The sequence below is a fragment of the Hirundo rustica genome, chromosome 17, assembly GCF_015227805.2.
Source record: "Hirundo rustica isolate bHirRus1 chromosome 17, bHirRus1.pri.v3, whole genome shotgun sequence".
NCBI classification, from domain to species: Eukaryota; Metazoa; Chordata; class Aves; order Passeriformes; family Hirundinidae; genus Hirundo; species Hirundo rustica.
The window spans coordinates 12,707,547-12,732,104 of NC_053466.1; the positions used below are offsets into that span (position 1 = coordinate 12,707,547).

At 62.3% G+C, this 24,558-nt stretch overlaps 4 protein-coding genes across 8 annotated transcripts; 2 read left to right on the plus strand and 2 right to left on the minus strand.

Annotated features, from left to right (window-relative positions):
- The first annotated feature begins 2,977 nt into the window (after positions 1-2,977).
- SEC14L2 (SEC14 like lipid binding 2) lies at positions 2,978-7,923 on the plus strand. The gene is made up of 12 exons (XM_040080899.2): positions 2,978-3,076; positions 5,072-5,147; positions 5,230-5,273; positions 5,431-5,490; positions 5,590-5,778; positions 6,346-6,441; positions 6,606-6,666; positions 6,741-6,824; positions 6,945-7,051; positions 7,127-7,266; positions 7,351-7,520; positions 7,595-7,923. The coding sequence occupies exons 1-12, from the start codon at positions 3,023-3,025 to the stop codon at positions 7,723-7,725; spliced, it is 1,212 nt and encodes a 403-aa protein (XP_039936833.1). The 5' UTR covers positions 2,978-3,022; the 3' UTR covers positions 7,726-7,923.
- On the plus strand, positions 7,755-10,871 carry MTFP1 (mitochondrial fission process 1). The gene is made up of 5 exons (XM_040081140.1): positions 7,755-7,871; positions 8,552-8,774; positions 9,895-10,022; positions 10,095-10,318; positions 10,665-10,871. The coding sequence occupies exons 1-5, from the start codon at positions 7,755-7,757 to the stop codon at positions 10,738-10,740; spliced, it is 768 nt and encodes a 255-aa protein (XP_039937074.1). The 3' UTR covers positions 10,741-10,871.
- A 412-nt stretch (positions 10,872-11,283) lies between these two features.
- On the minus strand, positions 11,284-14,133 carry LOC120760567 (uncharacterized). 4 transcript variants are annotated; one of them, XM_040080992.2, is made up of 8 exons: positions 14,006-14,133; positions 13,338-13,484; positions 12,686-12,848; positions 12,437-12,551; positions 12,207-12,289; positions 11,839-11,933; positions 11,663-11,743; positions 11,284-11,565 (listed from the first exon to the last, which is right to left on the minus strand). In XM_040080992.2, the coding sequence occupies exons 1-8, from the start codon at positions 14,055-14,057 to the stop codon at positions 11,306-11,308; spliced, it is 996 nt and encodes a 331-aa protein (XP_039936926.1). In that variant the 5' UTR covers positions 14,058-14,133; the 3' UTR covers positions 11,284-11,305. The 4 variants fall into 4 exon arrangements, with proteins under 4 accessions (XP_039936926.1, XP_039936925.1, XP_039936924.1 ...); XM_040080991.2 differs by having other exon boundaries at positions 12,207-12,286; positions 12,686-12,869; XM_040080990.2 differs by having other exon boundaries at positions 12,686-12,869.
- A 1,244-nt stretch (positions 14,134-15,377) lies between these two features.
- Positions 15,378-22,815, minus strand: GAL3ST1 (galactose-3-O-sulfotransferase 1). 2 transcript variants are annotated; one of them, XM_040081310.2, is made up of 4 exons: positions 22,762-22,815; positions 22,137-22,359; positions 18,743-18,876; positions 15,378-17,568 (listed from the first exon to the last, which is right to left on the minus strand). In XM_040081310.2, the coding sequence occupies exons 3-4, from the start codon at positions 18,865-18,867 to the stop codon at positions 16,419-16,421; spliced, it is 1,275 nt and encodes a 424-aa protein (XP_039937244.1). In that variant the 5' UTR covers positions 18,868-18,876; positions 22,137-22,359; positions 22,762-22,815; the 3' UTR covers positions 15,378-16,418. The 2 variants fall into 2 exon arrangements, with proteins under 2 accessions (XP_039937244.1, XP_039937242.1); XM_040081308.2 differs by lacking the exons at positions 22,137-22,359; positions 22,762-22,815 and adding an exon at positions 20,679-21,922.
- Between the last annotated feature and the right edge of the window lie 1,743 nt (positions 22,816-24,558).

A 24,558-nucleotide genomic window follows, 5' to 3' on the forward strand; every position in this document is an offset into this window, starting at 1 on the left:
GGGTTGGGATAGGGGTTGGGATAAGGACAGGGACCAGGACAGTCACCGGGATAAGGACAGGGATAAGGGCGGGGACTGGGACAGGGGTCGGGACAGGGACAGGGATAAGGACGGGGACAGGGATCGGGACAGGGACCGGGACAGGGATCGGGACAAGGGTCAGGATATGGACCGGGACAGGAACTGCTGCTGGGACAGGGACAAGGGTAGGGGGAATGGGGATGGGGTGCAGACCAGAATGAGGACAGAGAGTAGCAGGGCAGTGACAGGGAGCAGGGACCAAGACTGAGACAAGGACAAGGACCATGACCAAGCTGGACACTGGGGCAAGAGCAGGGACAAAGTAGGTGATGAGGACAGGGACCAGGAGAGGAACAGGGACAGGGAATGGGACAGGATGGACATCAAGATGGACAAGGGCTGAGACTGGGATGGGAACCAGCATTGGGACAGGAATGGGGCAGGGACAAGGACACAGATGAGAACGGGATGGGAACAGAAACAGGAACCAGGCGGAAAACAGGAACAAGGAGAAGCACTGGAAGAACATCAGGGAGTGGGACCAACACGAGACAAAGGCCAGGACCAGGACTGGGATGGGAACAGGGAGAGGGACCAGGAGGAGGACAGGAAGCAGGAGAGAAACAGGAGCAGGGACTGGGAACAGGAGCAAGACAGGGACAAGGGCTGGGACCAGAATGGGAACTGGCAGCAGGACAGGGATGGACACAGGGACCAGGAAACCAACAGTCACCAGGAGAGTGACAGACAGGAACAGACATGGTGACATAGATATCATGTCCACCACATCCCCATGAGTGGATACAGGGACACACGGGGACACAGGGACAAGTGTGCTCTGTGGGAAGAGCGACATGGGCACCCACAGCCGTGGCACAGGCAGGGACATGGGCACAGCCCCACCCCAAGGTGACATGGGCACACCTGGGTGACATGAACACACACCAACACCCGAGTTCCCCAAAACCCAGCTGTCCCCCACGCCGCACACTCCACAACACCCTCAGCCTGGTGGGTGCCAGGCAGCCTCCGGTGCCACACCCTGACCCCTGGGTGCCCCCATCCCGACCCCTGGGTGCCACATCCTGGCCCTGCTCTGGCCACGTGTGCCCAGCACATGTGCCTCCGGGGGATTTACTGGCTGGATTAGCCTCGGCATGGGCCAAGGCTGACCTGCTTTTGGCAGGGGCCACAGCGGGGACGGGACTCGGGGCCGTGGGACCCAGTTCCCATGGCTGCAGGGTGCCGTGGGATGGGTCTGGGTGTGTCCCTGTGTCCCTCGTCCCCATCCATGGTGTAAGTGCAGGGGTGTAATCACAGGGTGGGCACGGTCTCTCCTCCCACGGTGGCAGCCAGAGCCGGTTTAACCACATGGCAAAACATCCCGATTGCAACGGGTCTGGATGTGCCATAAACAACAGCCAGGAGCACGGCTGGCTCAGGAACCAGCCTGGAACGGCAAGCACGCATGTGGGGGACTGTGTGGATTCAGTGGGGAACAACAAAATGGAGCCTGGGGGTGGCTGCTGCCAGAGCTGCTCCACAGAGGGGACACACAAGGGGTGTGAGTGGCTCTGTGAAGCCCACAGAGGTTTGTGGGATATGGATGGCTTCCTGAACATCTGCAGCTCCAGGGCACACTTATGGGTCCACAGAACGTGGATGGCGCCGTGGGACATCTATGGGACCCAGGTCCAAGGGACACGTACGACTCCATGGCACATAAATGGCTCCTTGGGACACGCAAGAATGGGACACAGATGGCTCTGTGGGACATCCACAGCCGCAAGGGACACGAACGGTTTCATGGGATGTTTCCATGGGTTATCCATGGACATCCACAGCTCCATGGGACAAATATGGTTCCATAGCACATGCAGAGCTCTCTAGGACAATCACGTGTCCATGTGGGGCACGGGGCTCTGTGGGTCATCCATGGCTCCATAGGACACACACAGCCCCACTGGCATCCCGCTCCTGATCCCCATCTTCCAATCACTGCACCTGAGCCCTCAATCTGTCCCTGTCCCCACCTCCCATCCCTGTCCCTTCTACCTGGCACCCAGACCCTGTCCCTGCCCCACTTTTGATCTCTGTTCCCATCTCTGTCCCCTGTCCCCACCTCCTATCCTGACACTGTTCTCACTGTCCCCTCTCCCTGACACCTGCCCCATATCACCATCGCCCACCCCACGGCCACATCTCCCTCCAGACCCCAATGTCCCCCCACACCTCCTCAACCCCGCTGCATCCCCCTAACTCCCATAGGGCACTCACCCTCCTGTGTACTCCACAACCCCCAGAGCCCCCTACACTCATCTCTCCCTTGCTTACCCAAATCTCGACGTTCTCCGTGCCTCTCAAGGCTCCCCGTGCCCCCATACCCCCTGTTCCCCACATTCCCCATGCATCCCTATCCCACATGTCCCCTATAGTCCCCCACATCCCTCATGCCCCCAAGGCCCTCTATTTCCCCATACCTCCACTAGCCCCCATATCCCCTATAGGTCCCATACCCTCCCAAGTCCTCCATACTCCCCATATCACTTATAGCCCCCACACTCCCCTATAGTCCCCAAGCCCCCCCGTGCCTCCTCATGCCCTCATATCCCCTATAGTCCCCATACCCCTACAGCCCTCCATTCCCCATGTGCTTCCCATGCCCCCATACCCCTCCATGCCCCCTATATCCCCCATGTCTCCCTGTGCACCCAAATCCCCCATAGCTCCCATAACCCCCCCAAGTCTCCCTCGCCCCCCTATAGTCCCCAAGCCCCTCTGTGCCCCCATGTCCCCTCTGCCTCCATCACCCCCCGCAGCCCCATCCCCCATCCCGGGGAGGCAGCGGCCGCTGACCGGGCGGGCGGGGGTCGGGCAGGGTCCAAGGCCAGCGGGGTGGGCGGGGGGCCGGGCCGGGCCGGGCGGGGCGAGGGGCGGTCCCGGGGAGGTGCTCGGAGCGTTCCCGGCCGCCGGGGCCGGGCAGAGCCGTCCGCAGCGCACCATGAGCGGCCGCGTCGGGGACCTGAGCCCGCGGCAGGCGGAGGTGCTGGCCCAGGTGAGCTGGGACGGAGGGACCGGGGGCCGCAGGGGGACCGGGGCCAGGGCCGGGCTGTCCTCGCCGATGTGTGCCCGCATCCGCCGCGGCACCGGCATCACCTCCACCCCGCACCCCAAACCCACGGGCAGCACTTCTGCTTCCGGCCCCGCTGGACTCCACAGCTCCCCACCGCACCCCAAACCCACCGGCATCACCCCCGCTCCCCGCCCCGGGGGCTCCCACCGCCTCCTCCAGCCGCCCCATCCCGGGCTCCAAACCCACCGGCATCATCCCCGCTCCGGGCTCCGGAGGGCTCCGCAGCCCAAACCTACCGGCTTCATCCCGATTTCTGACCCCAGGAATGTCCCATCGCCTTCAGCCTCCACCCCGCGCCCTAAATCTGGCCCTGGGAGGCTCCCGCTGCCTCCATCCCTCATCCCGGACCCCAAACACACGGGCCGAGCCCCACTGTGGCACTGCCCACCAGGGCAGGACCGGCCCGGGTGGGTCCTGGGGGTCGTGCTGCGTGGATCATCCCGCTGGTGGGCCCGCATCCCTCTCCCATCCTCCCCGGGACTCGGGAACCTCCTGCCTCGCTGCCGGGCCCTTGGGCCGGTGGTCTTCTGCCACCTCCGTCCCACCCTGGACCCCACGCCCAGGGGCTGAGCCCCCCGTGGCGCTGCCCACCGGGGAAGGACCATCCCGGGTGTCCCACCAGACCGGGCACCGCCGAGCCCCGTATTCTTCTTCCACCCTTCCCATGGGACTGGAAAACTTCCGCCACCGCCGCGATTGCGGGCCCAGGGACACCCAGAAGCGGTGATTGTCACCGACCACGGCCACCTCTGCCATCCCCTCGTGTTTGGGTGCCGGCCGTTATCGGGGTTCAGTGCACCCCAGTGCCTTTATCTTATCGCTGCCTTTCAGACCCAGCCAAATTCCACGGGCGGGCAATGACCCCGCCGGGTGCCAGCACGGGGCGGGCAGAGGCCGGCATGGGGCACGGAGCCCAAACCGTGCCCGGTGCCAGCCGTGCCCTGGGTGGGTGAGGGAGGCGAGTGGCCGAACCCGTTCGTCTACCACCACCGGCTTTGTCCCAGGGTGAAGGAGCTAATCCCGGGTTTAATTACCCCTAAATTCAGCGAGAGATAAGCTAATCAGGCTCATTAAGGGGAGGGCTTCGGCTGGTACGGAGATTTGAGCCGTAGCCTGGTTGGGGTGAGCGGGGCCGTGTCTAGAGTCCCCCAAACCTCCCAATCCTGCACCCCAATACCCTCCTGCCTGTGCTAGGGGGCTGTGATCCACTGGGGGGTCACAAATAGCAAGGGACACAGTGACCAGCTCCACCACAAAGGATGGAGACTGGTCTGCTTGGTTCCTCCCTGAGAAGACCCCAAATCCCCCGGTCCTGCACCCCAACACCCTCCTGCTCGTGTCACGGGGCTGTGACCCACCGGAGTGTCACTGAAACAGGGGGACATCTGCTGGTGACTGGCTTCACCCCAAGGATGCCATTGGTGGGGCCTGGTCTGCCTGGTGCCTGCAGGACCTGCTCTGAGGGGCTCCAGCTTTTCCACCCCCCCAGTCCTGCCCCCTGACACCCTCCTGCCTGTGCCAGGGGGGCTGTGACCCATTGGGGTGTCACTGGAGCAGGGGTACAATTGGTGACCGCATCCATCCCAAAGGCTCACCCAGCCCCTGTGGGACACTCCGGGAGGAGCGGGGTGGTGACAGCCCACACTCATACCTTAAGCAAGGGCTTGGGGACACCTTGTGCTGGGGGACACCCAGAGCATGGCAGCTGGCCTGGGGACAGTCCCCTGCCAGGTGACCGCTGATCCCGGCTGCACGTGGGGCAGGGAGGGGGCAGAGGGTGACCCTTCTCCCCTGGGAGAATGTCCCAATATTGGTTGACGTGTTTTTGGGGGGACACGGAAGGGACAAACCTGCAGCCTTGAGGTTTTTGGGGAGAATCAGAAATCCCTTCACGAACTGTCCCTCTTGTCCCCACAGTTCCGGGAGAAGCTGCAGGACGTGCTGCCCTCCCTACCCTCCCAGGACGACTATTTCCTCCTGAAATGGCTCCGAGGTAACCCCGAAGTGGGAACAGCCCTGGTGGGGCGGGAGCTCCCGTGGGGCTGGCGGGGCCTGAGCTCTCTGCTCTCTTGCAGCGCGCTCTTTCGACCTGCCCAAGGCAGAGGCAATGCTCCGCAAGGTGAGAGGGGCACCCTGCTTTTGGGGGACCCCGCTGTGCTGGAACATACCCGGCGTGGGACGTCCTGCCGTGCACCACCAGCCCCGGCAAGGGGGACCCGCCCATGCGGTTCACCTTGTCCCAAATCTCACCCTGGCCCGCTCTGCCCCTGCTGCAGCACATCGAGGTCCGCAAGCACATGGACGCCGACAACATCATCGCCTGGGAGCCACCCGAGGTGAGTGTCCCTGGCCCCCGGGGGTGGCCCTGGAGGGGACCGTCCCCCTGCATCCCCTGGGGTGCGTGGGAGGTGCCTGAACCCCCCGTGCTCCTGCAGGTGATTCGGAAGTACATGTCCGGCGGGCTGTGCGGCTACGACCGGGAGGGCAGCCCGGTGTGGTACGAGATCATCGGGCCGCTGGACGCCAAGGGGCTGCTGTTCTCCGCCTCCAAGCAGGACCTGATCAAGAACAAGTTCCGGGACTGTGAGCTGCTCCGGCACCAGTGTGACCAGCAGAGCGAGAAGGTGGGAACCTGCCCACCATCTGCTGGCCCCAAGAGACCTGTGGGACCATGTCCCTGCCAGCTCCATGTGTCCACATCTGGTCTGCCTGTACCAGTCGTCATCTTCCCCAGCCCTATAGGTCCCTGTCCTGTCCATTCCCCTCTGTCCATGTCCCTGCCAGCCCCATATGTGCATGTCCATTCCCACAACTCAAAGTCCTCCCCCGCCCAATATCCCAATCTCTGGTCCCTCCCTACCAGACTATGTCCTCACTTGCCGGCCCTACTGGTCCATTTCATCTCCCTCAGCCCCAAAAGTCCATGTTCTCTTCACCCCACCATGGACCGTGTCCCTGCCAACCCCGTATGTCCATCCTTCCACCCCACCGCTCTGCATCCTGTCCATCCCACCAGTCCATATTCCTGCTGTTCCTCAGCCCATGTCCCTCTCCCAGCTCTCATGATGCCCCTTCTCCCCACACCTAAACTTGGGAGGAGGCTCTGGCTGGAGTGGCCAGCCCATTGGGACCACCCCATCCCTGGATCTCCCTGTGAGTCCTGCCTGATCCCCCCCATCCTCCCGTCCCAGCTGGGCAAGAAGATTGAGATGGTGACGATGGTGTACGATTGTGAGGGCCTGGGCCTGAAGCACCTCTGGAAGCCAGCTGTGGACACGTACGGGGAGGTGAGGGCCCCTGCCCACCCCCCTTCCTGCTGGACCACAGGGGTCTGGGCTGACACCTGGGATGATGCAGGAGCAGGTCCTGCAGTGCCTTGCACGCCCCGTGGTCTGAGCGGGGTCCTGGTGGGCGCATGGCCTGGGTGACCTGAGCTCCCCCTGTCCTGCAGATCCTGGCCATGTTTGAGGAGAACTACCCCGAGTCCCTCAAGAACCTCTTTATTGTGAAGGGTGAGTTTGGCCCCAGGGTCCTGCTCCCCTTATCCAGGTGCTGACACCCCCCTAACGCCGCCCTCTGCCCCCAGCCCCCAAGCTCTTCCCCGTGGCCTACAACCTGGTCAAGCACTTCCTGAGCGAGGACACGCGCAAGAAGGTCGTGGTGCTGGGATGTGAGTCCCGATCCTCCCCGGGTTGTCCCAAATGGGGGTGACACATCCCCCCTCCGCTGTCACCCCACCAGGGGGATGCTCCAACTCACAGACCCCCAAACCCGTTGTCCTCCCCCCCAGCCAACTGGAAGGAGGACCTGCAGAAGTACATCGACCCCTCACAGATCCCGGTGCAGTACGGGGGGACGCTGACGGACCCTGACGGGGACCCCAAGTGCTCCAGCAAGGTAGGAGGAGCCCCCGCCGGGCTCTTTAGGGGTGCTGGGCAGTTCTCCCACCCCGACATCCTCCGTCCCTTCCAGATAAACTACGGCGGGGACGTGCCCCAGCACTACTACGTGCGGGACCAGCTGGCGCAGAAGTACGAACACTCGGTCGTGGTCAACCGGGGCTCGTCCCACCAGGTCGAGTACGAGATCCTCTTCCCCGGCTGCGTGCTCAGGTGAGCGGCGGCTCCGCGCCGCGGGGAGCGGGTGACATCCGCGGTGTCCCCACGCGGCCGCAGCACCGCCCCTGTGCCCTGCAGGTGGCAGTTCCGCTCCGAGGGCGCCGACATCGGCTTCGGGGTGTACCTGAAGACCAAGGTCGGGGAGCGGCAGCGGGCGGGCGACATGACTGAGGTGCTCCCCAACCAGCGCTACAACGCACACATGGTGCCCGAGGACGGCTCCCTCACCTGCTCCACGCCCGGCATTTGTGAGTGCTGAGCCCTCCCCGGGGCGCCACGGGGACCCCCGGGGCATGTCCCTGACATCCCTCTGCCCCCACAGATGTCCTGCGCTTCGACAACACCTACAGCTTCCTCCACTCGAAGAAGGTGAGCTACAGTGTGGAGGTGCTGCTGCCTGACACCGCCTCTGCCCAGCAGATCCAGGGGGAGTCCCCCAACCACAGCCCCTGAGCCCCCCCGGGCTGCACCGTGCCCCCAGGATGGCCCCACAAGAAGATGGAGCTGGGGTTGAGCCCCAGAGTTACTGGACTGAGGCAGGGGCCGAGTGGGGCCGGACAGGGCCGAGCGCTCGCAGCCCCCCAAACTCTGTGCCTTATGTGGGTCTCGCACCCACCACTGCTGCTGCCTGGGGTGGGGAGTAAAGGGATGGACTGAGCGGGGTCTGCTCCGGTTTGTGGCTCCCCGGCCTCAGAACTGCCCCTGCTGCCCCCCTCGACCCTACAACCAGACCAGCTGCCCCCCAGCCCCTGAACTGCCCCCTCAGGCTCACAACTGCTCCCCCCCGCCCCTTAACTGTGACCCCATTCCCACCATTACCCACCCAATCCCAGAATGGCTCCCCAGCCCCAGAACTGCTTCAGCCCCATAACCACCCCAGCTGCCCCCAGCCCCACAATTTCCCCTCCATCCCCACAGCTGTCCCTCCAGACCCGCCACTGTCCCTGGACCTGTCACTGTCCTTCCAGCCCCCCAGCTGTCCCTCAGCCCCCCAGCTTTCCCTCCAGCCCCGCCACTGTCCCTCAGCCCCACAGCTGTCCCTCCAGCCCCACCGCTGTCCCTCCAGATCCATCACTGTCCCTCAGCCCCGCCACTGTCCCTCCAGATCCATCACTGTCCCTCAGCCCCACAGCTGTCCCTCCAGATCCGTCACTGTCCCTCCAGCCCCACAGCTGTCCCTCCAGATCCGTCACTGTCCCTCCAGCCCCACAGCTGTCCCTCCAGATCCGTCACTGTCCCTCAGCCCCACAGCTGTCTCCGTGACCGCCGGTGACGCAAGGCCGCGGGGTCACGTAGGCCGCCAGGCCCCGCCCCGCGCGTCACGTCTGGGCCCCGCCCCTCAGGGCCGCGGCGTGGCGGCGGGGGCGGGGCCATACAAACGCGTCCTGGGTGGGCGTGGCACTGTGACGTGCGGGGGGCGGGGCATGCTGCGGGAGCGGTGGCGCGCGCCATGGGGCAGGAGGAGCCCGACCTGTACCGGGACACGTGGGTCCGATACCTGGGTGAGCACCGGGAACCGGGCAACGGGCACTGGCATGGAGCGCTGGCCGCGGGAGCCGGGCGCTGTCACTGAACACTGACACCGGGAAGCGGGTACCGGCACCGGGCACTGACATTGAGCGCTGACACCGGGAAGCGGGTACCGGCACCGGGCACTGACATTGAGCGCTGACACCGGGAAGCGGGCACCGGCACCGGGCACTGACATTGAGTACAGAGCGCTGACACTGGGAACTACGGGAGCGCCGGGAATCGGTACCGGGTACCAGCGCCAGCACGGGCTCCTGGGCATTGACGTTGGGCACTAACAACAAATAGCACCACTGGGACCTGGGCACTGGTATCGGGTACCGGCTGCACAAACGGGGCAGTGATACCGGACACCAGCCCCTGTCACAGGGTACCGACACCGGGAACTGTGCATTGACAGTGGGTACTAACCTCAGGAAGTGGGTAGTGGTGATGGGCACCAAGCACAGCGCCGAACACTGCTACCAAACACCTGGTGTCAGGCACACACCTGGTACCAGGCACTGACACCCGGCACCGCTTTAGGAATATGACACCAGACACTGTGTCGGGTACTGGGCACCAACACAACACACCGGGCACTGCACTGCCCCGGGTACCGCACCTGGGACCAGACACTGACACCCAGCACTGGTTCCACAGAGGGCACTGGGCCCATGGTACTGGGCACAGGGCACTGACACCTAGCACCAAGTACTCTACACTGCATGGGGCACTGATATGGGTTCTGGTACCAGATATCAGCACCACACAGCAGGCCCTGGCACGGCACAGCACACCAACACCTGTCACTGTCACCCCCACTGCTAGTGGCATCATCCACCAGCACCATGCACGAGCACTGGATACCAGGACCACTTATGGGCACTGGGTGTAGACAGATACCAGAACTGGGCACTGTCACTAGCACTGGGCAGTCACAGACACCAGCACTGGCACCCATCACCGCCAGCCCAGCTGTCCTGGTGGCAGTGGGTCCAAGGAGACCCAGGCACCCCAAACAGCCCCTGTGCAAGATCCACCCAGTGACAGTGGGACACCCTGGACGGGTGACATGGGGACAGTGGGTCCCTGACCCTACCATCCCCTCAGGTTATGCCAACGAGGTGGGCGAGTCCTTCCGCCCACTGGTGCCAGTGCAGGTGGTGTGGGCCAGCTACGGCGTGGCCACCGCCTACGTGACCGCAGACGCCATCGACAAGGGTCGGAAAGCCGCCACCGTGAGTGCCACCCCCTCCTCAGCCCCCAGCCTCTCCGTCCCCGCCCTTCCACTGACCCCTGTGTCCCCCCAGGCCCACGCACAGGACCCCACACGCGTGGGGGTGGCCGTGGTGGACACCTTCGTGTGGCAGAGCCTGGCCTCGGTGGCCATCCCCGGCTTCACCATCAACCGGCTCTGTGCCGCCTCGCTGGCCCTGCTGGGCTCCCTCACCCGCTGGCCCCTGCCCGTGCGCCGCTGGACCACCACTGCCCTGGGGCTGGCTGCCATCCCCTTCATCATCACCCCCATCGACAGGTAACGAGACCCCGGGACGCCCCTGGGGTGGGGGACAGGCGGGTGCCGCCACCCCATCCCCACAACATGTCTGTCTCCTTGGAGACCGGTCCCGGAATGGGCTTGGGGCTGGGAGCGGAGGGTGATGATGGGATGTCTCCACTCCAAAGGGGCTTTGCTGGGGTCCAGCCAGGACGTGGGGATTATCCGGAGCTGAGCCGGGATTAGCACAGTGAGGCCGTGCTAAACCTGGGTTTGGTGGCGCTGGTGTCTCAGGGGATATTGAGGACAGCCTCACCCATCCCACATCACATCCACTGCCCCAGAAATGCCCCCGGGACCCCACTAACACCCTCTGCTGCTGCAGGACTGTGGATTTCCTGATGGATTCCAGCCTCCGCAAGCTTTACAGGACACCAGGAGAGCCCCCAACATCCCACTGAGCACCACCCTGTGCACTCCGAGGGAACTGAGGCATGCTGCTGTGACCCACCTACTGTGACCCCTCACTCTGGTGACCCCCAGAGTGGCCACCCTGCTCCACACTGGTCCTAATAAACCATTTCAAACATGACCCCTTGTGGGTGATGCTGAGGTGCCACCACAGCCAGGCCATGGCCTCTCTTGGCAGACACATGAGTCTGGGTGGGTCCCAGTCCCTCAGGGGTCTCCACCTGGGAGGGGGGGTCCTCTGCCTGCCCAGAGCAGCCCTGTTGTCCCCACCTTGGAACCTCTCCATCTCCACAGCCTCATGGCACATCCTGGCGACTGTCCCCAAGGAGCTGCCACCACATCCATGGTGTCCAAGGACATGGAATCCACCCAGCCGTGAGCCACGATCTCCAGCACCACAGGCTAGGACAGTGCCACAACACCTGGAAAACCACATCTCCGGGTACCTGGAGGAACCTGGAGATGTTGCTTGCCAGTGTAAGGGCACATCTCCATCCCTTGGTGGCATCCACACGCTACCAACCAGGAGAAGCTTTAGAGAAAGCAAACCCACATTTATTGGTGAGAAAGAGGCTCTGGTCCCATCTTGCCCTGTTCCTCTGTCTCCCTGAGGACCAGGGCCCCCACCACACTCTGCAGCTCAGCCTGGAAGGGACACCTCTGCCTCGGTGGCCGCTGTCCCCGCGGAGGTCTGCCCAGGCGCCGGGTGGTCAGGGCCAGCCCCAGCAGCACCCCCAGCACGGCGACCACCAGCACGGCACTGCCCACCAGGGCCAGCCCAGCCAGCAGGAACCTCCTCACCGTCTGGCACGGTGCTGGGAAAGGCAAAAAACACACCTAGGGGTCAGAGGGGAGCTCAGCACAAGGGGTGGGGGTTTTGGGGACACGGGAGAGGGTTGGGGTGTCCCTCACCTTTGTACCACGGCACCTTCTCCTTCTGCACCAGCACTGGTCCAACTGTCTTGTGGTGGAGTGTCCCCTCTCCTGGGAATGCTATGGGAGGATATGTCCAGTGCAGTCCCACCCAGGTCCAGGAGCACTCCCAAGACCCCAAAACAACATGGGGCCACCCTGTCCCACCCCGGTACCTGGAATGTCTCCACGGAGGGTGCCAGCAGCGGGACAACCGGTGTCACAGCAGTGGCATGGGGTATTCTGGACAGGGTCCTCTGCATTATGCCAGCTGGAAAAGGAAAGGACAGAACTGGGGGGGTAGCTCCAGGGGTCCCCAGACTCCACCACAAGACCCACATGGTGCCACCCCAGAGGATATGTCTCCAAGTGCCTCCCCAACACATCTGCAGCATGAGGGAGCTGGGATCTGTGGCAATGCCACCAGCTGTCATCGAATAAGAGGTGACATCCAGACCACAGTGAGGTGACCTGGTCTTCCCAGAGGTGGGTTCTGCCCCCAACACACCCGTGGGGTGCTCGTGTCCCCAGGCACCCAGTGTACCTGGCCGTGGTGTGGCTGTAGAAGCAGGACCTGGTGGCATGTCCTTGTCCCCTTGCCATCAGCAGGCAGTGCACATAGACCTGCTGAGACACCACGTCCTTCCTCAGGGACCCTGCTCTCCTCCCACACAACCTCATGGGGCTGAGACCACCCCAGCAGGAGCACTGTGTCTCAGGATGGACACCCACGCCATCCCCCTCCCACCACCAAGGGCATCATCCCCACCTCACCTCCTCTTCCTCGGGCTCACCCTCCAGCGTGGGGGCCAGGATGGAGAGCTGGAGGACAGACACCCCTCTCTGGTGCTGGACAGACACATTCCCCAACTTCTCCCCGTGCAAGCATCTGTGGCAGGAGAGTCACACAGGACATTCCAGGGCTGTCTCCAGGCTCTGGACATCCCCTTCCATCAGGAGGTCCTGCAGGACCCCAGGGTGGCTGGGGAAGGAGCCCCTACTTCCTGCTCCACCAGCACTGACCCACGGCTGTTCACCACCATGAAGACCCTCCTGGAGCGTCCTGGCTGCTCCGTGGTGGTCCTGTAGCACTGATCCACGTGGATCTTCATGGAGATGCTGGGGCTGAAGTGGACACTGGCTTCCAGGTGGATCATAGAGCCAGGGCTGAGCACTAGCAGCTCGTCTGGAATGGCACGGGAGTCCTCTGAGAAGTATGGGTTCAGTGTGACACCCCCAAACCTATCCCACCAGGGATGGGGGTACCAGACACATCCCATACCACCATCCACCAGTGTCTTGGTCCCCATCCCTATAGATTGCCACTTTCAGAGCCCACCCCCTCCCCTGGCTCTACTCCCCAGCCCTGCTTTCCCTGCTCTCCAGAGCTACAGCACCTTCCTGGACCCCCCATGTCACCCACCAGTGGCAGAGCTGAACCCCAAACCCCACTGTGGTATCAGGCACAGGACTGGGAACATCTCAAAGCTCCACACCCTCCACAAGGACAGGCAGGGAGTTCCTGCAGAGACAGCCACCTTTCCTGCTGGTCCTGGTGCTGGGGCCAGTCAGGAGAAGGCGCTGATTGCTGCTGGTTGAACCCAAGGGTCTTGGCTGGACCCACCCCACAGTCTCATCCCCCAGTGTTTTCCTGCAGCAGCCCCAGAGCACTCACCATCCAGGAGCCTCAAGGTGAAGTTCATGATGGGCTGCTCAGAGCGGGGGTGAGCAGGAACCCTCCCTGTGCCCACACCTGAGGGCATCACTGGAGCTGTCACCATGTGACCAGGGGCCTCTGACACAACTGGAACCATGGCGGTCCCTGCAAGGGGAGGGCTAAGCCAGCAGTAGCATGTCCCAGACCCAGCAGAGACATCCAGGTCCTCAGGTGTCCCCAGGACATGTTGGGGACAGGTGCAGCAGCACAAAGGCAGGGACAGCTCCCAGGAGCACATCAGGGGCTCCTCTGTCCCCAGCCCCACCCCAGCAGGAAGTCACCTGCACTGCAGGAATACACCAGGAGCACTCCCAGCACTGTGACCCTGCCCAGGGCTGCAGACAGAGCAGGAGCAGCTCACGGGGTGGGACACCACCATCAGCAGCCACAGACCCCACCAGTGCCTCTGATCCCCCCACCCAAACCAGGTCCCACCAACCCTGCTGGGACCTTGAGGGAGCTCCTGGCAGCCCCTTGCCCTGACCCTCAGAGCTTGGGGTCATTTTAGGAAGCCTCCTCTCCCCCAGGATGTTTCCCAGGTGACCATCAGCACTGAGAAAAGCAAGGGGCACCCACCACACATGGTACAGCCAGGGGAGGACTGGGGGGATCCCAGCCCCACTCACCTGCCACCTCCAGCACAGCCCCACATGCCAGCACCAACAAGCACAGCTCCATCCCCAGGGAGCAGCATCCCCACCCCCCAGCCAGGGGTGTTTAAGGACTTGGGGCTGGGTGTCAATGGGTCCCAGCTGGCACTGATGGGGTTGGGGGCTTTGCTTGGTCTCTGCAGCCATCAGCGGCCCCACACCTGGGGATGGTTCCACCCCTCACACCTTTCCAGTCCCACCACAAGAGCCTGTGCTCATCTTCCTGTCCCCTTTCCATCCCACAGTCCCAGTGCCACCCCTCAGACTGGTCCTGCAGGTGGTCCTGAACATGATCCCATACCCACCTGGTCCCATATTCATCAATCAGTCCTGTTCCCAGGTGCAGTGCTGGGCCTCCCGTGTCATTGTTGTGGTCCTGGTCCTCAGCAAGGTGCAGATCCCACCACAAGGTCCCATCCCCACCAGTTAGTCCTTGTCCTGTGCATGGTGCTGCTCCCACAGTGTCATTTTACTCCTGCGCATGGTCCTGATCCAGCCAGTTTGCCCTGATCCCAGTTCACCACCAGGCCTGGTGCCATCACTCAACTTTGGTCCCTTGGATGTCCCTGATCCCCCCTCATGGCTCCTAAGCCCACCACAGTTTTGACCCCACCATTGTTATGATCCCATGGCTGATCCTGGTCCCACCAGAGAGTCCCAGTCCCAGCACCTCTCCTTGTCCCATCATAGCTCTGCTTCCAGCTCTGCTGGAGGAGACCACCTGGGAGCAGCCAGGACAGAGACCTGGTGAAGTGTTTGTGTCCCTGGGTCCTGCCTGTCTCAGGTGTCCCCATCACAGCCCCAACACCCCACCACAGGCCTCTTCTGAGTGTGGGCTGACCTGGTGGCCTGGGTGCAGAGGGACAGGGAGCGTGGAGAAGTCCCAGTGCAAGTCCCACCCCTGAAGTGGGGTGCCCCTCAGCAGCAGCGTCAGCAGCAGAGCTGGAACGTTGTGGCACAAGTGGTTTTGTGTCACCAATGATGGCTGGTCCCATGGCTCTGGTGTCCCTGTGAAGCCAGCAGACCGACCTAGGGGCACTTGTACACCATGGGGATGTCCCCAGCACCCAGCAGGGACACTGGGGACAGACCCAGGCACCCCACTTGCGCTGAGGGTCTCATTCCTCAGCACTGCCTGGGGGACAAGGGGCCCCACCCCCAGGGCTGATGGGGGCAGTGGTGCCAGCACCCTGGAGCTCCTCCCAGAAGCAGCAGGGACTGGCTGAGCATCCTGCTGTGGCTGTAAGAACATCCTCACCCCATCCATCCCATCCTGGAGAAGCAGGAGATGGCTGGAGACCAGCTGGACAATCCTGATATCAAAAACTACCAAATATACAATTATATTACAAAAGTAAATTGATTTTTTATTTCTAGTCTTTACAGAAGGAGCTGAACACAGTTGGGGGGACAAGGGGGTCCCTTTGCTGGGGGCGTGGCTCAGCCACTGGTGCCACCTCTGTGCCCAGCCAAGGCTGCTCCCAGTGGGACATGGCGTCACCGGTGTCATCCAGCCCAGCTGGGACGCACGAGGTTTGTCCCCAAGGCAGGGTGGGCACTGGGGATGGCCCCTGCCCTCAGCATCCCCACCGTGCCTGGGATGGCATCATGGGGACAGTCCCACTGCACCCACTCCCATCTCCTCCCTACGCCAGTTGTCACCAGACCCTGCTGGCCTTTTGGGATATCCCCAGTGGGGATCAGGGCCACGGGGCCCTCTAACTGGGATGACGGGCTGCAGGGAGGTGGTGCCCTTTGCCACAGGGACCTGTTGATAAAGGCCGGGGCTTTTGGGGTGGGTTTTCCAATCTCCAGTTGGCTCCGGGTGCCTCTGGGTCACAGCCTGGCATGGAGTGATGGCTGTGGGCAGGCTGAGAACATGCTGCACTCATCACACCCATGGGCTGAGGCAGTGCAGCAGGTTCTGACATTCCCACACTCCAAAACCAGGGCTCAGCGGGGTGATTTGAGGAGTCCCTGGGAGCTGGGTTCCCTGTGGGCATCTCTTCCCACCCTGGGCAAGGGAGACCCTCCACTGCTGCTGTCCCAGCACATCCCTGCCTGCACCCAGCCGCCTAGTGATCGATGTCCTGCTCCCGCTGTGACGAGGCCACATCCTTCATAAATCCCTCCTCCAGCTTTTCCATGGGGAAGGAAGTGGATCCTGCAGGAAAACATCACCCCTGAGCCCCTAGTCCCTGACCCCACTGATGGAGGCAGAGTCCCCACTCTCCTGCCCAAGCTGGGGCTCTGCAGGAAGGTGATGGAGGATCCCCCTGAAAGTTCCTGGGCTCCAGAGCCTCCAGCCAGTTCCAAACCAAGAGAACCACGAGTAACAAAAACGAAAGCACCTGGTTCTTCCCCAGGGAAGCGGAGCACCTGCCAGCCCCTACCACTTGAGGAAGTCCCGCACATGGCTCCATAGCTTGGTGATCCAGAGGTTGGCCCCCAGGTCAGTCAGGTACTGTATTTCGGGCGTCAGCATCTTGCGGCACAGCTTCTGGTGCTTCTTGCTGATCTTCTTCTTCAAGTTGTACCCCAGGATGGTTTTCTCCCCCAAGGGCTGCCAGGGCTGCATGGAGGACTCCTGGATGGCGCTGGCATCCACGGCGTGTCCCCCGTCGATGCAGATGCTGGTCATCTTCTCGTTCTCCCTCTGCAGCTCGGCCACGTCCCTGGCCATCCTCTCCCTGCCGTAGGCCTCCACCTTGCGCCAAAAGGTGGCATTGAAGTAGCGGTAGAGCTTGGCGTCGATGAGGTTCCAGGCGGTCGCCTGCTCGTACAGCTCGGGGGTCAACCGGGACACAGTGGAGCCCTTGCGGGCGTTGAGCTTGAAGTAGAGGACGTCCTCCAGCTGCCAACACAGCAGGTCCTTGAGCAGCACCAGCGACTCATCAAAGTACTCGAGCAACATGACGAGGTGGAAGCGGCGGTCGATCTCCTGGATGTGCTCCTCCACCAGCGGGCTGTTGGCGTCCATGCTGCTGTCGTAGCCGAAGTCGAAGAACAGGAGGTTTTGGAGGTAGTGAGCGTTGAACCCGTTGGGGTCATAGTAGTGCTGGGGGTCCCGGAGGAACTCGTCCAGCTTATCCTCCCCCGTGATCTTCCAGGTGAGGGGGATGACGGGCCCGAAGTAGTGGAAGGAGGACTCGAAGAGGTACGCGGGGTCCCGCAGCACCGTCACGAAGGTGGTGTCGGGCGGCAGCAGCTTGCGCACCTCCTCGTAGTGGAAGCGCATGTGGTTGCAGATGATGTTGAAGCACACCCCGGGCCGGTAGTGCTGCACCTGGCTGCGCTCGAAGAAGGACGGGTAGTAGAAGTCGTTGCGGCCGTTGGGGAAGGCGAATTTCAGGCGGTGCTTCTCCCCGAAGCGGAAGAGGATGTTGAGGATGGTGCTGCTGGCGGTCTTGTGAGTCTTCATGAACATGACGTTGAGCTTGGGCCGGCAGCTCCACCCCGAGGCGCTGCCCGTGCTGTTGGACGGGGATGGAGCCTGGACCTGGGACAGGTGGGAGGAGCAGGAGAAGGGGACGGGGATCCTGGGTGAGAGAAGAGTGGAGCACCGTGATGAGAATAGCATTGTCACTTTGAAGGCTTCGGGATATTCTGTGCTGGGGGAGCTGGACCTGGGGATGGGTTCTGGACTCAGGACCAGGTGCTGCACCTTGGGAAAATATGCTGACCTGGGAATGGGTGTTGGACCTGGGGACAGGTGCTGGACCTGGGAAAGGGTTCTGGAAATGGGAATAGATGCTGGAAATGGAAATAGAGCAGGGGGTCTCCATGGGCATGGCCATGGTGGTTCTGGTAGAGGTGAGGACAAAAGATGCATTAAGGGGAGCTCTCCATGGCCACAACTCCACAGAGAGGAGCTGACCATTTTTATGGGGTATGAGAGCTCTCAACCCTTTGTAGGATCTATGGAGGAGGCTTGGGAGCTCTCAACCCCTTGCAGGATCCATGCAGGAGGTCAGGGACATCTCAACCCCTTATAGGAGTCATGAAGTCCTCATGGGATCCATGGAGGAGGCCTGGAGGAGCCACAAACCTCTCATGGGATCTATGGAGGTCTGGGAGCTCTCAACACCTTGTGCGATCCATGAAGGATCCAGCAAGGGAAATCATTCCAGAGCCTGGCCCCACAGATGAATTCATGGGCCCTAGAGGAGCATGTGAGGACACACAGGATGTTATCTGAGCTGCCTGGGGCAGCGAGCAGGGCTCACAGAGTCGAGTGACTTTGGACACCTGTAATGGAGTCACCAAACTGATCCTTGATAAGGATCCCATCCAGCCACACCAGGCTTGTGAGGCACATGGACCTTGTTTACAAGCTTGGAGATTATTTTGATGATAGGTGGCACAGCTGGGAGAGCTGAGCGCTGTGGAGCTCTGGCAGTGAAAGAACCTGAGACTTGAGTCCTATCCTATCCTGTCCTGTCCTGTCCTGTCCTCCCTTCTCTTCCCTCTCCCACCCAGGAGCAGGGAGTGTCCCAGGGTGTGTCCCCAGCCCTGCAGGGAGCGGGGGGCCACTTCCCCCCGGCTGTGGGACCGGGTGCTGCCTCCAGCAGGAAGGGGACATCTTGGTGTGAAGTCACCAGGGCCTGGAAAGCCCCAGGGCCATCTCCACGTCCCCCACCTCCAGCTGGGGGTTCCTGGTGCAGAAAAGGGAGGCCGAGCTGTGGGGGAGACACGCGGGGACCCCAGACTCACTCAGTGACGCTGACTTGCAGTGGGGGGACGGCGTAGGAGTAGAGCAGCAACATGAAGCTGGTGAGGAGGGTCCCCAGGACCAGCCCCTTGCACATGGACCTCCAGGGCTTCCCATGCCACAGCATCCTGGTCACCTGCAGCCAGAGAGGAGAGATGTTGGTGCCAGGGACACGGGGACTGGGAGGTGTGTGACACGAACGAGACACGTGGACCTTTCATGGGCATGGCAATTCCCAGGCAAGCATCTCACTGGCGCCTGGCATGACCAAGCCATGGGCACAGCAGACCTGTGGCCCATGCCCAGCAGCTCTACCCGCCCTGCCAACCTTTGCCCTCCCTGGGAAAACCGAGTGACTCCCAGGGTGGCTCCCAGGCCCGGTGGCAGAGGCTGCAGGGCTGGGCTGGGGGAGGGGGTAGCTGGGCCATGGACAGTGCCCAGGGGCAGAGTGGGCAGCTGAGGGACAGAGTGGGCATTCTCCACTCGGACACCACCAGCACTGGCAGGAGCTTCCCGAGGGCACTGGGATCCATTTTCCCAGGAAAATCTGCAGGCTAGAGCAGGAGCTGCAGGAGCTCGGGAAGGTTTGGGTGCTGCAACACCCTCCCAGTGCGGCCTCGCTGGCCCTGCCAGCAGCACGGGGGGGCTCGGGGGCCCCTCTGGCCGTGGCAGCTCGGGCTGGCCCAGGATGGGGGCCAGGGACACGGAACTGGGGACAGAGGGGTGCAGGTAGGACGGCACCCCCAAACACACAAAGCACACACACACTCACACAGGGCACACACAGACACCGCTGTTCGCTCGTGTGCTCGTGTGTGCCCCAGGACACACACACACACATCAGTGCATGTTCATACACACACAGACACACACACAAAATGTGCACACGCGTCACTCCTGTTCTCACACACACATGTGCACACACAGACACACACACAAAATGTGCACACGCATCACTCCTGTTCTCACACACACATGTGCACACACAGACACACACACAAAATGTGCACACGCACCACTCCTGTTCTCACACACACATGTGCACACGCAGACACACACACAAAATGTGCACACAAGTCAGTCATGTTCGCACACACATGCACACAGACATGCAGACACAAAATATGCACACACATCTGTCATGCTCACACACACACACAAAATGTGCACACACATCACTCCTGTTCTCACACACACACACACAGACACACACAGAAAATGTGCACACACGTCAGTCGTGTTTGCGCACACACGTGTTCACACACACAGACATGCACATGTAAAATGGGCACACACATCACTCCTGTTCACACACAGACAAAATGTGCACAGACATCCGTCCTGTTCACACACACACGTGTGCACACACACACACACACGCTCACCGAGCCCCTGTTCCCACTGCCCTCTCCCCAGGGCTCCCCCCGTGGCCCCCATCCTTGTCCCCTCCCTCATCCCGGCGCACGGGGGTCACCCTCACTGTCACACCGCATTGCAGCAGGGCTGTCCCCTGCGGCAGGACACGGGGACGCGGGGACAGGGGACACGGGAACACGCCACCCGTGACCGCAGCCCTCCGCAGCAGAGCTCCGCGTCCAGGAGCTCCCCCGAGCTGGGGGCTGAGCCCCCCAGGCCCTGCACCCCCGTTTAGCGGCGGGAGCAGCATCGCCTGCCTGCCCCAACTCCCGCTGCTCCACATCCTCCGGAATCCTTCGGCCGAGGCTGGCTGCCCTCCCGCTGAATAACCTCCTAAAGAAAAAACCCCGGTCCCCCACTCCCGTCTCGCAGCACCCCGTCAGCACCTCAGACCTCCCGCGGATACACGGCGGGATGGAATCCCCCTGCCGTGAGCCGTGGATCACAGCCCGGCACATCCCACCCCCGAGCCCCCGAGGCGAAGCCCCCCGGTCGCCGGCTCAGCCCCAGCCCCGCGGTTACCGGCGCCCGGCGATCCCGGGGTGACGCTGCTGCCGCTGCTCCCCCGCTCCGGCCCCCCCGGGTCGGATCGCTTCGTGCTGCCGAGATTTCCAACTCGATGAATAATGAATGGAAAATGCAACCGGAGCCCCGGGCTGCGGCCGGGTGCTGGGCACAGCGCCGCGGACGAGGAGGGAGCTGGGAGAGGGGCACCTGCGAAAAGCTCATCCAAGTCCCCCCCACTTCCCCTGGAGCAGGGACCACTGGATCAGGCAGGGCTGGTGCATCCAGCCTCTTCCCGAGGGCTTTTCATGTGGATGTGGGGGTGCACGGTGTCATCACGGGGGGAGCAGGTGCCTCTGGCTATATCCCAAAACCACCGTGTGGGTGGGAATGCCAGCGGGCTCCATATGCCCAGGAGCAGCTGGAGTTCGGTTTTACACGGTGCCTGTGATTCCATCACAGTCACTACCTGGCACCACCTCGAAAAGCCACTGGACAGGGCTGGGGAGACACCCACGTTTGTGGGTGCTGCCAGGCGAGAGCGGAGCTGGCACCAGCTCCACTGGAGTCAGTGAAATGGCACCATGAACCCCGCTGATGAGTCCCCAGTTGATCCCAATGAGTCCAGATGGGTCCCAGTGGATCCTGATAGGTCCCTGTGGGATTCTACCAGGCTCTCAGGACCACACAGCACCCCATTCCAGGGCTCTGGGATGCCGAGGGGATGCCTCGCTCCACCCTGCCAGCTTCCCCGGGGTGGTTCTGGCAAACAGTTCCCAGCCAAAGACTCTATTGACTTTGCCTTCAGTGAGCAGCTTAATTATTAATAGCTCGTTAGGAGAAACGTGGTGCTCTGCGTGTTCTCCTGGGGCTCCCACGGGTGGGGGCTGGCCGTGGCGCCAGCCGGCTGAGATGCCCAGCTGGAGAACACGGCTGCACCCACCGTTTCCTCCGGAGCTACCCCGGGGCCGGGCCAGGCTGTGCAGCTCTGCAGCCCCATCTCCATGTCCCAGCAGCTCCCCATCTCCCTGGTGGCACCCCACAGTCTGCTTTTGGGTTTTCCCTACAGGATCAATTTTTTCAGGGACAAGCCCCTGCCATTTTTCAGGGACAAGCCCCTGCCATACACAAGGCGCATGCACCTGCTTGCTCCTGATCCCACAAATCCATGGAGACACAGTTTTCCACAGGCCCCATCCCACACGGGCATGGTGCTTCCTTCCCCTCTGTCCCCTCTGTGTCCCATGCGTACAAAATTCCCCCCATGATCCCGCCCCATAGAGCTGCTTCCTGGGCATCCCAATGCCCCCCAGCGTCCCAACACCCTCCAGGCATCCCAACACCCCCTCAAGCATCCCACTACCTCCCAAGCTACCCAACAAGCATCCCTCTGCCCCCTTTCCATCCTGCCACCCTCCAAGCGCCCCACCACCTCCCCCAAGCATCTCGACCCCCCCGCCCCCCAGCATCCATCACCTTTTCCTCTGCCTGCAGCGCTGGCGCTGGGCCGTGCCTCTGCTCTCCTGCGCTGACCGGGGTGCCAGGGGAGCGGGCGGCACGGGGCGGGGGTGCCGATGCTGCTCCGACATGGAATAAGCTCTTCCCGGGCAGCTCCCCGCAAATGCCGACTTTTCCAAAGCCTCCCCACTGCACCGCGGTGTTTATGGCATGACCGGGATCGCGGCCCTGGGTCGCCGCCCTGGGAAGGGGGAACGGGACAGGAGTGGGAGCGGCTGGCGGAGGGACGCGGGGCTGCGGCCGGGCACTGCCCGGCTCCCCGGGGCCGGCCCCGGGTGCCTGCGGCCACCCCGAGCCACCCGGCCCCCACTCGCTGCCAGGGCACAGAGGAGCCATTCAGCCCGCGCCGGGAACAACGGGGACATTTGTCTCCATCTGTGACAGCGGCCTCAACGGGGACATTGTCCCCGCGGGCCCCACTGCCGGCCCCTCGGCTCCCCGCCACCAGCCCGCCTTGGCCCCACAGCCCTGGGTGACGACCGCTGTCCCTGGGCAGCGGCACCCACCTCTCGCCAGCCACCATCCTCCTCGTCCCAGGGGACGGCTCATGGCCTGGCCGTCACCTCCCGCAGCCGGAGCTCACCTGGGTTTGGGGAGCTCGCTCCTGCACCCTGTCCCAGCCGCCTGCTCCCTGTGGCACCCAGGACACGCACCATCAGCTCCTTTTCGTTCTCCCGCAGCTTCCCCGCCCTCCTTCCTCCCTCCCTCCCACTATGTTTCCATGGATTTATGGCTTTAATGACAGTAATATTCTGGCATCTCCAATATTGGTGTGACAACTGTGGAGCAACCATGATACCACCAGCCTTTCCACCCCCCTCCAGTTACACCAGCCCAGAGGGTGTCCTGGCCACACCAGGAGGGCTCAGCCCTGTCGCTGCTCCATCACCCTGCATGTGACACGGTGAAAAAGGGGCTCTTGTGCTCCTGGATCCAGCCTTGGCTCTTCCTGCCACCCTCAGATCCAGGTCTCTGTCACTAAAGGGTCGGCCTCGGGTCCCCAAGCAGGGGGTGACCACCTTAGCCAAGCCTGTGACTCACCATCCCAGCTGGAGGTGTTTGGGGTTCAGAGCCCGCCCTTACAGGACTTACGAGTATCACCTCGCAGTGAGCTGGCAGCTCTTGCCCCATTCCTGACGGCTGCCCCATCTCGCCTGACCTCATCAGGACCAGTTCCCACACCAGGGGAACCTGCACAACCCTCTGGGATGAGGAAAAGCCAGAACAGCTCAAGTTTTCATCATCATCATCATCGTAAGAGGAGTGGTGAAGACAAGTGATCACAGTCACTTGTGGAATTGCTGTGGAATTGGTGGTGTGGGAGCAAAGAGCTGTCCTACCCCTTCTCTGTAGAGCACCTCTCCTAATTTCTCCTTTTTTTGGGATGGGTCACAAAAGGTTTTCCCCTTTTTGGGGGTGGGTTATGAAGGGATTCCAGGTTCCCCACATGTTTCTTAGGGGGGACAGATTGCAAAGGTTTTCTAAGTTTCCCCCTTTTTTTTTTTTTTTGGAATGTATTTCCTGTTTTTTGGGGAGTGGGTTGTAAAGGGTTTCCAGCCAGAAGAGAGCTGCGGTGGCCGGTATGTGACAGCTCAGCCATGGAATACTGACAGCCTGGGGACAGATACGACTGAGCCAGGAAGCCACAACACCCCGTTCCCCACATCCACCACATCCCACGGGGGGTGACCAGGAAGGCTCCACCACCTCATCCCCACCCCGTCCCGATTTGGGGGTACAAAGGAGCACTCACTGAGAGCCGTGATGGCCGGAACTGCGGGTCCTGAGGGAGCTGTGGATCCTGAGGGAGCTGTGGGTCCTGAGGTGAGCAGGTGAGGAAGTGTGGGCGAGGAGGTGAGCGGGTGGTAACACCCAGGGGTCACACTTGGCCGGACACACGCCTTTATCGGCCGGAGAGGCCCCGGGCAGCACCAGGCGGCCAGCACCCGCCCGGCCCAGGCCGCGGCCTAGCCTTGGAGCGAGGCCTGGAGCCGGGGTTTGTTTGGAACCGGGGTTTGCTTGTTTGGAGCCGGGGTTTTTGTGAGCTGGGGCTTGTTTGGAACTGGGATTTGTTTATTTGGAGCCGGGGTTTGATGGTTTGGAGCCGAGGTTGGTTGGAAGCCGGTGGCTCCCAGGAGCTGAGGCCCCGTTCGGGGTTTTCTCCTCTGAGGGGAGTCCCGGCCCTGAGGGTGCCCCCAGGGGTTGGTCCTGCTCCTCTTGGGAGAGGGAAAAAACATAAAAAGAAAAGGAATAGCCTTCCAACCCCCTTTTGAAGTGGAAAAAAAAGAAAACAAAGAGGGAGAAAGCGGAAATAAAAAGGGGATGGGGAAAAAAAAGGGGGGTGAGTGAAGGGGAAAAAAAAATAAAAAGGAAACAAGAA

Coding starts and splice junctions, on each gene's coding strand:
- MTFP1 (XM_040081140.1), top strand. CDS start 7,755: ATGGCCCCACAAGAAGATGGAGCTGGGGTTGAGCCCCAGAGTTACTGG. Junction 7,872..8,551: donor CCCCAAACTCTGTGCCTTAT/GTGGGTCTCGCA, acceptor CGGTGACGCAAG/GCCGCGGGGTCACGTAGGCC. Junction 10,319..10,664: donor ATCATCACCCCCATCGACAG/GTAACGAGACCC, acceptor CTGCTGCTGCAG/GACTGTGGATTTCCTGATGG.
- SEC14L2 (XM_040080899.2), top strand. CDS start 3,023: ATGAGCGGCCGCGTCGGGGACCTGAGCCCGCGGCAGGCGGAGGTGCTG. Junction 5,274..5,430: donor CAGAGGCAATGCTCCGCAAG/GTGAGAGGGGCA, acceptor CCCCTGCTGCAG/CACATCGAGGTCCGCAAGCA. Junction 6,825..6,944: donor GAAGGTCGTGGTGCTGGGAT/GTGAGTCCCGAT, acceptor CCTCCCCCCCAG/CCAACTGGAAGGAGGACCTG.
- LOC120760567 (XM_040080990.2), bottom strand. CDS start 14,057: ATGGAGCTGTGCTTGTTGGTGCTGGCATGTGGGGCTGTGCTGGAGGTG. Junction 13,485..14,005: donor GGCTGTGCTGGAGGTGGCAG/GTGAGTGGGGCT, acceptor CTCCCCTTGCAG/GGACCGCCATGGTTCCAGTT. Junction 11,744..11,838: donor CCTCCGTGGAGACATTCCAG/GTACCGGGGTGG, acceptor ATCCTCCCATAG/CATTCCCAGGAGAGGGGACA.
- GAL3ST1 (XM_040081308.2), bottom strand. CDS start 20,885: ATGAGCTTTTCGCAGGTGCCCCTCTCCCAGCTCCCTCCTCGTCCGCGG. Junction 18,877..20,678: donor CCCGGGATCGCCGGGCGCCG/GTAACCGCGGGG, acceptor CTCTGGCTGCAG/GTGACCAGGATGCTGTGGCA. Junction 17,569..18,742: donor CTGCAAGTCAGCGTCACTGA/GTGAGTCTGGGG, acceptor TCTCTCACCCAG/GATCCCCGTCCCCTTCTCCT.